Source organism: Chionomys nivalis, chromosome 1 (genome assembly GCF_950005125.1).
Source record: "Chionomys nivalis chromosome 1, mChiNiv1.1, whole genome shotgun sequence".
Classification (NCBI taxonomy): Eukaryota; Metazoa; Chordata; class Mammalia; order Rodentia; family Cricetidae; genus Chionomys; species Chionomys nivalis.
In genome coordinates this window covers 147358312-147373511 of record NC_080086.1, presented here as the reverse complement: position 1 = coordinate 147373511, position 15200 = coordinate 147358312, and the positions used below count along the sequence as shown (strand labels likewise).

The 15200-nt window shown below is 46.1% G+C and overlaps 1 protein-coding gene across 1 annotated transcript; it reads left to right on the top strand.

The window, feature by feature from the left end:
- The first annotated feature begins 5699 nt into the window (after positions 1-5699).
- On the top strand, positions 5700-6587 carry LOC130885826 (GTPase IMAP family member 7-like). The gene has a single exon (XM_057787652.1). It carries the CDS (start codon positions 5712-5714, stop codon positions 6585-6587), a length of 876 nt encoding a protein of 291 aa, XP_057643635.1. The 5' UTR covers positions 5700-5711.
- The last annotated feature ends 8613 nt before the right edge of the window (positions 6588-15200 follow it).

Here is a 15200-nt window from a genome sequence, read left to right as displayed (position 1 = left end):
AGGGTTTCTCTGTGGTTTTGGAACCTGTCCTGGAACTAGCTCTTGTAGATCAGGCCGGTCTCGAACTCACAAAGATCCGCCTGCCTCTGCCTCCCAAGTGCTGGGATTAAAGGCGTGCGCCACCACCGCCCGGCTCATAAAAAGATCTTGATCAACATTTTATATTAGGCTGTGATCCCTTTATGCAGGTCAGCAGAAGCTAAACAATGAAATACACCAACTGCTTTGATTCAGCAATGGCAGGCTCACTGATGGACATACACATACACACACACACACCACACACACACACATATACATACACACTACGCATACACACACACTACACATACACACACCACACATACACACAACACATACATATACCAAACACACCACATACCATACACACACACCACACACACACACATATACATACACACTACACATACATACACTACACATACACACACCAAACACACGTACACACACACTACACATACACACACCACACATACACACAACACATACATATACCAAACACACCACATACCATACACATACACCACACATACACACACTACACACACTACAAACACACACATACCACATACATACATACACACATACACACCACACATACACACACCATACACACACACCACATACCACACACACACTCACACACACACACCATACATACACACTACACACACACACCACATACACACGCATCACACACATACCACACATACACACACCACACATATATACCACACATACACACCACACACACACACACACTTACACACACCACACATACACACCACACATACTACACACACACCACATACATACCACACACACCACACATACACACCACACACACTATATATACACACCACACACACACACCACACATACACACATACCACACACACACTCACACACATGGATATACTAAATATTAGCCCAATTCTTTAACTGAATAGCCCTTCATTGCTAGGCAAGAATGCTAAGGTAATTAAATGTTAGGACATCTACAAGTAAGATTCATGGTGGATGGTCAACCAAAAGAAATGCAGTCTGAGCATCTATTTAGATGCTGCTAAGGCTTGGCTATGATTTAAATGTCTCCCAGAGGTTTATTCATTGGAAGTTTGGTCCTTGGAGTGAAGATGTTAACAGGTAATGGTACATTTAAGAGACAAAGCCGACTATGGATCCTGCAGTCCACAGTAATGACCTGCCAGGCAATGTGTGCCTTCCCGTGTGAAAGCGGCATGACTCTTATCAGGACTGCCAAACGCTTTCTCCTTGGGTTTGAGCCCCACTCCATATGAGAGATCCTATGCCAGGTATTGTTTACCTGGCCAGGAACTGTGGCACACAAGGTCACAGGCCTTGGGGAAGCTTTCTACTACCGTTTTCCTAAATGGTCCTGTTGCCCAGCTGTCTCTAAATACTCATGTTTATATATCTCAGCCTCAGTCAGAGAAGTTTCTATTTTCCGTGACAACAGTTAGTGTGTGCATTCATTGCTGGTCATCAAGAATGAGTGATAATGGAATTCGTGGCCCTAAATGGAAGAACTACATCATCTCTTCCAAGGTTCATGGAACGAGGCAGAAAGAATATAAATACCAGAGGATGGGGGAAAAGGGCTTTTGGACATTATATGGCCTTTGTACTCATGAATTCACTGCACAAAACAAGAACAAGGCTGTGCTCATCAACATTTCATCCCCACCTCTCTCTGAAGAACTAATGGTGGTAAGAGACGGCTAGAAAAGAGGGTACCATTTTCTTCAGTGGTATAGCAATGATAAGTTGCCAAAGCTCCTAAAATAACCCATGCTCATGCAAGCAACTCTAACCAAACTGTGTAACACACAGCAAGAATTTGTGTAAGTAGAGGGGGCTTGGAGAAAGTAGAAGGGCTGTGATTAGTGCAAGAAGATCCAGAGAGTCAGTTCACCGGAGCTTGGGAGCTTAGGTGCAACTCTGGCCCTGTCTCAAACGGGCACTAAAGGCAGTGCCTTTCTGTCTCCATGCTGACCAATCATTGATTAGGAGCTACCCGAGCATGAAGGACGACCTTTCAGGAGGTTACTGCTCAGGTCAGAGTGAACCTCAAGTGTGGCTAGGGCTGATGGGCACTCATCTGCGCCCTGTCAGTTGTTAGCAGTCCTCTCGGTTTGGAGATCAGGGTCACACTTCTGCAAAGAGCAGCATGCAGTGCTGCAGCAGACGGTAAAGTGTCCTAGGCTGCCTGTGGACCCCTGAATGGGGTCTTCAGAGCCAACGCCATCAAACATAATCACTGGCTGTGACTCGATCTCACAGCAAGTACAAAAAGAAGAGATTCACCTAGCCCTAAGCTGAAGGTTCAACCACAGCACAGAGCTGTTTCCTCTGTTCTTCAGACTGAAACCTGTTGCCCTGGCCCCACCCCTCCAGCTTCTATGCTCAGGGTTTCCAGGACTGCAGCAGGAGTGGCCGTGCAGCCAGCTTCCTTGAGGACGCGTGGGAACTCAACTGTCCTGCAGGAGAAGGTGAGCCGTGGGATGGAGGACACAGAGCATGTGGGACAGGAACTGGGTGTGATGGCCATGGTGCAGCCCAGGCACTCAGTGCATGAGGTTGAGAGACCCTGGAAGGATACTGAGACTGCCTAGTATGCTGTTCATCATCTCATGACTAACAAGAAAGACTTGCTTGATAGGAGGCTTCTACCCATGTCATTAGATGCGGTTGCCTGAAAACCCATCACTTTTCCTTAAGATGTCACTGCTGCCCCTGAGGCAGATCTTCAGAACTAGGAGGCAGGTCACCAAGTGTGAATGTGCCCTAACTCCCTTCAATTGCCCACATCAAATCTCAGTGCACCAATGACTGTCAGAGGGACATCAAAGTGGGCAAGATTGAAATCCTGTTGCTGACTCCACATCTGGATCCACCTTGTGCTTCTCAGGAAAGAGGCCATGACCCTGAAAGTATGGGGACTCGGGTGGATGTTGTGAGCTCTAGAACAGGACAGGCTGTGCTGAAGGACCCGTGTGCCTGTAGTTCTGACTGAGCCTGTGAGCTGCAGTGTTTGCTGTCTGGGTCCTCTTTCATGATGCTGGGAATCTAACAAAGGGCCATGCACACGCTGGGCCAATGCCGTGCCGCTGAACTATGGTTTCTGCCCTTTGCAAATTTTCTTCATACAAATAGCCTTACACAGCAAGTGCCTCAATCTTGAGTGGTGGTCACACTCAGCACTGCAGGCGACCTTTACAGAACTTGCCCCGTGGAGTCCAGAGCCAGCCTGATGGGTTGGTTGCACAGTCCCTTTACAAGTGGAGGGAACTGCATCTCAAAGGGTTTAGGGATTCTGCAGAGTGGTCCAGGTCCTGCTCTCTCTCTCTGTAATTTTCCAGGGACTTTCTCCGTTCGCTTCTGAGCTTCAGGTTCTCGGGTCTTCCTAGAAGCACTTTAGAAAGTTTTGAGATGAGTGTTTCTGTCTCCCAAGCCTGGCTTGTTAATATGAAAAACAAAACAACTGAGAGATGGGTGGCCCTCACCTGGCATCCCTAGGGTAGACTTGTGCACAGCTCCTCTTTCTAGAGGGAGGACTGTTCTCGCCCCTCTTGTTCCTGGTGGCACATCTGGTGTGATGTCCACCAGCCTTTATAATCATGACCTGAGGATGACCCAGGAAGCAATTGCTTAGAGCCTGGTTATGAGGGAGTTTAATGGAGTCAGAGGGTCTTGGCCTTCAGCGCCTGCCCTGGACAGTTTGAGTGTGGGGCCCTAGGGCAGGTGTTGGGCATGTTGGAACAACAGTTTCTTACCTATAGAACCAGGAAAGAAACTGATTCCCCATCCAGACTCCCACGAAGTGTGCACATGGGTGGAAGCAATGCATAGTGAACTGTACTTGGAGAATGCACACACACCCATAGCTCTTCACTAGAGAGAATACTACACACAGAGAAGGTGAGGTGCCCATTTCCCCACCTCCAGGTCCTGGGCAGTTGCTCCTGTGACGTCCCAAGGGACAGAGCACATCCCCTGTGTGCGTGTGAGTTAGTCCACCAGTCTCCTAGTCAGGGCAAATGGGATCATTCTTTGCTCTACCTTTTATAGCTATCACTCCCACGAGCGAGGTTCTGCACACTTCTGTCTGTGTTGTTCTCAGTGTGTCCTTGGGTACATCCTCAGATTTGATATTGTGGTACCCTGGGCAAATCCTTCAGTGATGGCCTTTCACAGAGCTGTGTGGCTTGGCTTTCCCGTCTGCTGTCTGACAGTTTCTGCCCTCCCCCCACTGTACCAATGGAATGTGCTGCTGTACGTCCAGACTTCTGCTAAATGTAGGGATGAGAAATATATGCTGGACTTACCCCTTGTCTAGGGACCTTCCGCTAAGTGGTGGACCTTAGATACCAAGACCGGATCTCTTGATGGGCTTGTTTTCACTGCTCCGGCTTAGCAGGCAGAATCAGGAAAGACACCCAGGTATCCCGCCAGCTTCCTGTCTTGCCGTCTACACTCTTTGTATGTGCATGTGTGTTTAATTCTTTGAGAATTTCGTATCTGAGTACCGTATTTATATAATTTCTAGTGCTCAGGGTTGACTTTAACTTTTGCACTTTTTAATGATATCGTTATTCATTATATTTGTAAATCATTTAGGCATTTGTTCAATGATACTTTTTATATGCTGATCCATAAACCTGCAAGGAACAGAATGCTGGGTACAGCCTGATATGTGATAGAGTATTGATCTGCAGCTTTCCAGTGGAGAGTGGACTCTCTCTGTTTCTCGTTCTCTCTATTGGAGTTGTCTAATTCTTCAAATACTTAGGGAAAGTGAGGTGGAAACATCTGGACTTGAGTAGAAAAGATTTTCCCCACTAACCTGCTAGTTTGGGGACTCAGTGGATGAGACAGAGACAAAGAGAGAGAAGGATAAACATATGGGAAGCTTACGTCAGCCCACATTTCCTACAACGTCCTACAATGTGAATTCGGGCTGTGAGTTATGGCAATAACTTCCTCTTCTCGAGCTCAGGCAAAGCCCCACTTTGCCATAAGGTTCCATGTTTATAAATTCCATGGGATTCTAGCTTGCTAATATTCTATTAGGATTTGGCAACGATAGTTGTATGTGAGATTTACTTGCATTTTTCCTCAATCATTGTCAGCTTTTACCTGTGAGTTTCTTTTGCCTCCCAGAAAGCATGTGGGAAGCTCTTTCCTTCCCTGGGTTCTGGAGAGTAGAATAGCATTGAAATTCTCCAGTCACCCAAGGCTTAATATCGCTAATAAAATTGTTCTGAGACACTATGGGAAGCTGAGCATTTTGATGAAGGAGACTAAGAAGTAATTTGCAATGTCTTTCATGGTTCCCTGGACTCTCTCACTGTCTGCATCCACGTGGTTCAAACCTGAACGGGCATATTTCTGCACAGTTACACTTGTGATTTAAAATCCAGACATTAGCGTCTCTGTTTTCTCCTTAGAGTGGGATGGTCACCTACAGTCCCGAGCTAGTCGACTCCAAACATTTTGTGTTGCTAACCCCACAGGTATCTGCTATTGCCCCTGAATATGAGAACTTTTGCAGATGGGAAAGATTGAAAGGTTGGAAGGGTCAGTGTGGCTTCCAGTTTATCTAAACCACTTTCTTCCCTTTGACATGTGCTCAAGACCCCTGGAGTCCAGAACCTTCTGAGAAGATCATGGCTGAGCCCAGTGACAACTCTCTGAGGATTGTTCTGGTAGGGAAGACAGGGAGTGGGAAAAGCGCCACAGCAAACACTATCCTGGGGCAAAGGAAATTCGATTCTAGAATTGCACCCCATGCTGTCACTAAGACCTGTCAGAAAGCATCCCGCAAGTGGAAGGAGAGAGAACTCCTGCTTGTTGACACCCCAGGGCTCTTTGACACCAAGGTCAAGCTGGAAGCCACCTGCATTGAAATCAGCAAGTGTGTCCTCCAGTCCTGCCCTGGGCCTCACGCCATCATCCTGGTACTGCAGCTGGGTCGCTACACAGAGGAAGAGCAAGAAACTGTCATTAGGATCAAGGCTATCTTTGGGGAGGCAGCCATGAAGTACATGGTTGTCTTGTTCACCCACAAAGACGAGCTGGAGGACCAGAGCCTAAAGGACTTCCTAGAAGGTTCAGATACAAACCTAAAAAGCATCATCAGGGAGTGTGGTGACCGCTGCCTGGCCATCAACAACAGAGCAGAGAAGGCTGAGCAGGAAACGCAGGTGCAGGAGCTGGTGGAGCTGGTCGAAGCCATGGTGCAGAGCAATGGCGGTGTCTGCTTCTCTGATGCCATCTACAAGGATGCAGAGCAAAGGCTGGAGAGCCAAGTAGCGCTCCTGAGGCGACTTTACACTGAGCAAAAACGGAATGAAGTTAGAATAGTAGAGGAAGAGTGCGCTCTCGGGAAGCTCAGTGCTCAGGAGAAAGAGGAAATGGTACAGGCGATTAGGGGGAAATACGACCAAAAGATAAGACAAGAAGCAGAGAGTAGCATACTCAGCCAGATTGTTGAAGGAATTAAGAAAATTCTTTTGAAAGTGTGGCATATTTTTCATAAGTAGTCTGTGTATTTTTTTCATCCATTCTAAGCATTTTTTCATCTCCCTCCCTCCCATCCTCCCTGCTGTCCCATTCCTACAGCCACCAGCAAACTTCAGAGATAGCAGAACCAGGAATTCACTGAGCCAGAGTGAAGACTCAGTGTCAGGCTCCCAGACCGGGTCGCACACTCTGTACTCAGCTCCCTGTGCCAGCCTGCCCTTTCCTCCCGGCTCTGATGGACTGAAATGCCTCTGTAGCCATGACCCAAAATACACACTGCTCCTTTAAGCTGCCTTTGTGAGATGTTTATCATATGAACAGAAAAGCCAAAATATAGTCCTTTATCAGTTTGTAATTCTGATTTTATTGTTAAAGGAGAATCTATGGTGTTAGGACAGTACAGACACATTTGTTCTGAATTTCAGAATCAAATTCTTAACCACTCTGACCACCACACATCACTGCCTCCCCTAGGAATCATCTCCATGCTTTCTTTTGTAATTCTTCGGACTCACTCACCCAGGGTTGGTTAATCTTAACTCCGTAGAGCTTCTGTCCCCACAGGAAATGAGTTACTGACACACAGAGCATAGTTTGGGGTTGGTTCACAAGGATAAGGAGAGAGGAGAAAGCATCTCCCCACACTTGCTGTGAGAAACTGCCCTGGACCTCATGTCTGAGGGTCAATGCTCAAGTGAATACCACATCCCACTTGACTAGAGGGTGTTAGGTGCCCACTGTTCTGTGAATTTGGGCTTTTGGTCTTCCGCAAGGGATGGTACAGTTGTGTCTTTCAATATTTGCTCAGTTTCTGTGTCCTTTGTGAAGATTGATTAGAATATGAAAACAAGGCCATCAGTAATTGTTGATGAAACACAAGAATAGAATTACACACTTTCCAAAGAAACAATTATCTCCCAAGTGTTTTTATTTTGGAGTGTTCTCTTTGAGCCCTGCATCTTAAGTAGGTGGTATGCAAGCCCAAGCTCTTAGTATTAGGCATGCAGATCTCATCTCTTTTGTGTTGTGCTGTGTATCCAGGAGTAACAGGCCCTGGGTCATGTCAGCAGGATGGCCAGCAGTGTCCACCATTTAGGGACTTGAGTCCCTGAAGCCTCGGTCAGTTCGGCTTCATTTTACTCAGCTGCTTTGAGTTTTCTTGCAGGCCCGACCCGAGCTTTATTTTTGCTTTGTCTGTCGACGTTCATGGAAAATGTTTACTCAGGAACTTGAGGCCAGTGAGTGGCTGGGATTTTCGCCCCCTGCTCACACAGAAAAGAACAGTTCTCTGCCATCCATGAAGACTTTGTAGCCACTGTCTTATGGTTTTCTTCACACATCGAACCAGAAACAGTTACTTTTCACGTGTGGTCAATCACCTAACCCTAGAGTTCATTGTACAATGTAGTTGAACTCAGGAAGGATAAGAAGTCAAAACAGAAGGGGTTTCCAGAGCATGTTTGGGGAGGAAGCGGTGGTTGTTGATGAGCTTCTGAACGGAGGAAAGAGCAGGCGAGAAGCCCCTGAGCATCCTCAGAGGTCTCAGCTAAGGCTCCTTTGCTCACTTGGACCACAATCACCTGTTTGCACATACTGAGGAGGTGGGTGAAGAAGCTGAGAAGTGGAGGAGCATCCCAGTAAGGGGATCAGAACCCAGTTTCTGTGAAGCACAGTAAGGGGAAGGGATGTGACGAACCCTAAGGTGATTTTTTATTTTCCATAAGAAAAACGTCAGGACCTGTCTGACCGAACCCAGCTCCATGTCTGCCATCCACCTGTAGATCTCGCTGCCCTTCGGCTCCTTTGACGACCTGAGAGTGTCTTGCTGCCACTTCTCTTGGGCTACGCTCTGCTTCTTCCTAGAAACACATCTAATCCCTTCCTACTCACTGTTAACTCTTCAGCTTCATTGCAAACAGCATCATCTCTTCTTAGAAGTGTTTTCACTGCAACCACCATCAGTGCAGCCCCTGTAACCCCCAGCGCACCCCAGAATTCTTCCTAATAACATTCACCGTGGTGAAGTCTCTTCAATGGTACGCCCAGCCGAGAAAGTCAGAGGGGAGGTTGTGATAAGAAAGTCTTCCTTTCTGAAAAGACGGCAGCAGAATCCCTCCAGGGTGGAGGAACAGTCAGAAAAGTACCACGGTTGAGATATCTAGACATGAAATAAAGTCTATGCTTTCCTAAAACAGGTTCAGACGCAACTAAGGTGATCAAAGAGAGAGGAACTGGGGACGGGAGAGATGGCTCAGCTGCTAAAACACTTGATGTTCTTGTGAAGGACCTGGGTTCAATTCCTAGCACCCACATGGCAGCTCACAACCATTTATAACTCGAGTTCTGGGGATCTGATGCCCTTTTCCGGCCTCCATGGGTACTGTATGCGTGCGGAGCACAAACATACAGGCAAAACAGCAAACACATAGCAATAATAAACTGAATTTTTAAAAAATAGAGAATTGCTCTATACTAGTAGACAAGATCGCTTATTAATGCCATTGCCAAAAACTAAATAAACTAACAACCAACAGAATCTGGCAGGATATTAAACGATTGAGATGTCTTATGGGGGCAAACAAGATTCAATATTTGAAAATATTTCCATATAACTTAAAGCATTCCAGAGCCGTGAAGTAGTGCAGACTGGCCACCTCCTCAGCTGCCAGACAGTAGTTAAAGAGGCTAAAACCCTGATAAACCGTTCCCTCCTGCTGCAGCAAAGTTTTCCATCTCAACCACAGCTGCCATCTTGTTTATTAAGAAACACTGATGTCATGCCATGGACACCAGGAAGACGATACAGAGGCTTCTGTCACAGCACTATTAATGTTCTTCTAGATACTAGTTATAATAAGCTAACAGTGGAAGAACCTAGAAGTTTGTTTTCTGAATTCAAGAGGACAAGACAAGCTGTCCACCATTTGAGCCAAAAGTGCACCTCTACAAACCAACATCAAAATAACCACAGTGCAACTGAGAAATTGTCAGAAAATGCAAAGAATGAGTATCAATAGACATTGTTCTGATTATATTGAAACGACTCACTACTTCCACATTGAACAATCTGTATGAAAATCACAATGAAAAATTTCACCTATTATATCGTTAAAGATAAAATGGTGAGCAGAGATCTGAGAGAAGCTAACATCAGCAAGAGCAGTGAGCTGCACTTTGCTAACGTTTTTATTGTAAGCAGTGCAGCAATGCTTATCACACTTGTCAGCCTGCATCAGTTGTTACCTGGTTCTCCCTGAAGAAGTCGATTTAGGCAGCTGTGTCGCCTGATCCTCATTGAAAGTCACTCTAAAATCTGAGGACACACAATACCTTTATTAATTCATGGTGTTCTGTGTCAGGAGTGCTAGCAAAGCCCAAAATGTACAACTGAGTTCTGCTGGGACTCAGCTAGAGCGGTCCAAACAACCACAGATAGTAGAGACAGTTAAATAAGGAGACATGTTGAGCCTGTGGCTGTCACCTGTTTCTAGGTTCTCAGAGGTCTAGGTGGAGTTTCTATCTCACCCTCCAGTTCCCAAATAATGCACAGCCATTCCCCAGATAATTGATTCGGAGACTTATATAAATTACAACTGCTTGGCTGATAGCTCAAGCTTGTTACTAGCTAACTCTTGCACTTATATTAAATTAGATATTTCATATTTATGCTTTGCCACGTGACTTATGACTCATTACTTCATTTTCTACACACCCTGCTTCCTCCATGGCTGGCTGATGTCTCCTCTGACTCTACCCTTCTTCCCATCATTCTCCTGGTTTGGTTGTCTCACCTAGAATTCCTACCTGGCTATCAGCCAGTCAGTTCTTTATTAACCAATGAGAGTAATACATACTCATGTATACAGAAGGATTATTCCACAGCACCAGGGTGCACTTGTGGAGACAGGAGTGGACTCTTTCACACCTTCACAAGGCGGCAGCGCTCCTCCTCTGGTGAGTTTGCTTCCCCAAGACCAGCAGAGCATTGTAAAGTCAGAGGAGTCTAAAGGGCAGCCTTGGTCAGCTCTGTTCATTACCGGGCTAATAACAGGGAAGAAGGCGGATTCTGTGTGAGCCCTGAGTTCACAGACGCACGGAGACGTCATTTTAGGAGCCCACTGCGTCGTCATAGCAGCTCTGCCATGTCCACTTGCTGAAGTAGGGGCTCTGAATGTGCTCAGATGGGACTGTAAGAGGCACCACCTCGCATGTGCCTTTAAGGACTTGTCTGCAAGCCCTGCAGACAGAAGCCCTGACCTATCCATGGCTCCCACCAAACCTGCTCCATTCCCACTACACCGCAATTCACACTAGAGGACCCCTTGTTCTGAACAGAACACTTCCAACATAAAGCTACATAGCAAAACTCCAGACTGAGAAGACCTACATTGTAGTCTCAAGGAAGGAGGCCATCATTGCATTCCCCAGCCTTTGCAAAGCCCTAATAATTCCATCCAAACTTCTCTAAATCGGTCTCAAGCAACTCTACTGATATAGCAAGGGTTTCTATAAAATATAAGGAAATTATCAAGGGTTTCTATAAAGTGTAAGGAAATTATCAAGGGTTTCTATAAAGTGTAAGGAAATTATCAAGGGTTTCTATAAAGTGTAAGGAAATTAAATGCCAGCCTAAGAGTTTACCACTTATCTCTATCGGATGAGCACTGACCTCGTAAGTTTGCCTGCAGTGGGTGATGGCTTAAATGCCTTCATCTTTTCTACTGCACCTCTGCAAGCATCCAGAAGATAGATTCAATACGTGAGTGGGTTCTTATGAAGAATGACATCACATTAACTCACAAATAAAGACTTTTAAAATGTGTTTGAGTGTTTTGTCTTCATGTATATGTGCACCACATGCAAGCCTGGTGCCCATGGAGGTCAGAGGTCAGGAGAGGGAAAAGTCAGAAGAGGGCAGAGGTCAGGAGAGGGTGGAGGTCAGAAGAGGGCAGAGGTCAGGAGAGGGTGGAGGTCAGAGGTCAGGAGAGGGAAGAGGTCAGAAGAGGGCAGAGGGCAGGAGAGGGTGGAGGTCAGAAGAGGACATTGTATCCCCTGGAACTGAGCTATGAATAGTTAGTTTTAAATGATCTGAGCCATCATGTGGGTGCTGGGAAATGAACCCACTCTTCTGCAAGAGTAACAAGTGCTCTTAATTGATGAGCCATCTTTCCAGCCACTAACTCACAAATAAAAAGGACCACAGAATATGTGTTCATCCACTCCTGAGCTGCATTTAAAAGAGGTTTGTGGTGAGGAGGAGATGGCTGTCTGTGCAGCGTGAGAATGGCACCCTGGAGCAGGACATGGCACTGTCCCCGCCCAAGCTTCGTCCATGAACTGATCCAAGGAAGTGGCCACTGTCTTTACATCATGACCCTTACCCTCAAGGAAAGGACAGTGACCTACACGCGACATCACAGATGGGAAACTCACAAGGACACATCTTTGTGCTTCCTGTGCTGGCAGCACCGCCTCTCAGTGACATCACTGTGCTCTCACAGCTGCCTCTGGGGTGTGGGCTCTGCACCTGTCTCTCCTGTGAACTTTGACACCCAGCAATAAGCTGTCCACCATAGCAAAACCGCTTTACTTCCCAACGTGCAAAGTCTCGGGATTCAAAGCAAATTTAGTCCAAATTGACATGAAGCAGACTCTTTGCAGAGGAAGAAGGGGGATGGCTGTGTGCATTCTGTATCCTCTTCCCATCACAGACAACAGAGCCGCCTTCTCTGGAGAGTACCGCCAGCCTGGCTGCTGTGGTGTTTCTTCCGGAAGAGTGGGTGTGGGGGGGAGCAACTTATTGCAATTGATCTTATTGTGAGAGTCTGGATATTTTCAGGGTGTGTTCAGATTAAATACCCTCTTAACTCATAATCCTCACAAAGTATGCCAAGTCTAAGCCTCCCCAAAGGACAGCAGGCTAATGACGCTTACAAGGGAGCCCTGTAAAACTTGTCAGTAATGCGCCTTTCCATCTCAGCTTGGGATTTTTAAAAATATTAAGTCCATTTGTTCTTTTTGCTTTGCAATTTTTATCATCTCTTTACTTGCGCCTCTTCCCTCCTCCAGTATTCTGTATCATTTTGCTAAAAAGTGTGCCTTAACCAAGCCTGGAGGCCTGAAATGCAGGCCTGTGGTGCCAGTTAGCTGGAGAGGCCGAGGCAGGCAGATGGCAGGTTGAAGGCATGTCTCAGCTACAGGGCAAATTCAAGGCTGGGTTGGGCAACTCAGTGAGACATTGTCTTCAAATGAAGGTAAAAAGAGGGCCAGAGGGGCTGGAGTGATGGCTCAGAGGTTAAGAGCACTGACTGCTCTTCCAGAGGTCCTGAGTTCAATTCCCAGCAACCACATAGTGGCTCACAACCATCTGTAATGAGATCTGGTGTACTCTTCTGGCCTGTGGGCATACGTGGAGACTGATCACTGTGTACATAATAAATAAATAAATAAATAAATAAATAAATCTTTAAAAAAAAAAAAGAGGGCCAGAGATAAATTTGTTTAATGCTACAACCCTTGCCTAGCATATATTCGATCCCCAGCCCTGAAAAATAAATATAACTGCTGCTCAAATGGTAGCTACCGGCCACATGAATGCATCATCACTCATCTGAACTAAGCTGTAGAGCATAGTCTCCCTGTCACTCCAGTCGCACAGCCAAACATCGGAGCCTCACGAGCCCTGGGAACGCTGCTGTCATCGCAGAATGCGTGATAAAGCAGAAATTCTTCACAAACAATGGCTGTGCAAGAAACCACAAGACGGTTGTCAATAGTATCTTAATGTCTGTGGTCTGAATCATTTCCCAGGATTGCTCTACACCACAAGATTAAAATGAACTGTTGTGAATCAGTAGTTCACAGCAGGCCCTGCTGACTCATTTCAGCCGTGCTCTGGTCCTTTTTCCTCACTTCTCTCTTGTATGTGTCGACTTCTATGGCCACATGGCCAGATGCTATAGGACAGAGGGACAAGGTTCCTTCCAAGTGTGGTATTATAAGGGCAAGAGTGGAGAGGGTGGGCCAGGAAGAAGGTTCCTTGAGGAGGTTCCCACCCTCTCTAGTGAGGATGAACCTAGGGCCTCACACGTTAGGTAAGCATTATGCCACTGTGCTATATCCCCAGACCCCTTTTAGTTTTTATTTTGAGGACTGTCTAGGCTGCCCTTAAACTCATGATACTTCCTGCCTCAGTCTCCCTAGAGTTGGACATGTCTGTGTTTGTTGGGAACATCTTTAAAGCTATGCTGAGACACAGGCTCAAAGGGTGGAACAAGAGAAATATCAGCATGCCCAACCTGGCTGGCTTTCCCTCCAGCTGGTCAGCTGGCATCCCCAGTGTCTGGCTATTGCCCGTGCCCAGACATTGCATCTGCTGAAGAGAGACGCCTCTAGGTTAAACATTTTCTCCAGGGGAGGTTTACATTTAATAACCAGCTGATAGAGTTATAAAATCCAGTCCCCTCTTCTTTAGTCTCAAGATCAGTGCAAACTGTAGAGTGCCATGTGGAGTCACCATTTGTTGTGACTGTGTCTCAGTTTAACTTGTCTTTGCCCAATCCTGTTCTTTCCTTCCCTTCTTAGCCATAAATCTCAAGATGACTCCCTAGTGGCTCCTTTCACCACCACTCTGTCTCCCACCTCAATAGCCCATAAGCCTTGGAATCCAGTCTTTACACACATGCACACATGCACACGCACACATGCACAAGGATACACACACACACACAAATACACATATAGGAACAGCATAGTTTGCAATACTAATATATCAAAAGAAAAAATCATGTAATTATTCCAATCACCATTAAAATAGATTTAAAAATAGCTCACACCTCTGAATAAAAAGTGTTTACTTAGTGAAATAGGAATGAATGAAGTCTGCATGCACTGATTTAAAAAATAATCACTAATAGCCACTATCAGCCTCAGTGATAGTAGGTATTCTATTTTTTAAATTTTTCTTTTTTGTTTACTTAAGTACTGGGCATAGAACCCAGGACCTTGGGTATTCTAGGTAAATGCTCTATCAATGAGTTACACCCCTAGTCTTTGGTGTTTTGTCTTGTTTTGAGATGAGGGTCTTTTGTTTTGGTTTGGTTTTTCGAGATATGGTTTCTCTGTGTAGCCCTGGCTGACCTGGAACTTGCTTTGTAGACCAGGCTGACCTCAAAATCACAGAGATCCACCTGCCTCTGACTCCCAAGTGTTGGGAGTAAGCCATGTGCCACCACACCTGGCGAGTAGGGGGGTGTTTTTAAGTACCCTAGAATGCCCTTAGATCTGTCATCCTCCTGTCTCAACCTGGAATCTAATTCATGTAAGAGAAATCTTTAAAGAGCAAAAGAGAACTGAAGATTAGCAGTAATCAAGTCTAGGACTGGGTGAGACCTCAAAGTCCTAGATCTTTCTTCCCTCCCTTGGCTATGGCAGCATGTTTGATGCTACTGACCCCGCTGGACACAGACACCCCTTGGTCACAGTGCTTGATTCTATAGGAAAATGCCAAGACCACAGCTGCAAGGCAAATGTTTCTGTCTCTTTAAGCCATCATCATCCGGCCTTTCTCTGGGTTTCCTGATCTCGGGGACCAAGGCCGCCCAGTGACTTCCTCTCTGCTCCGCCCTCAGCTC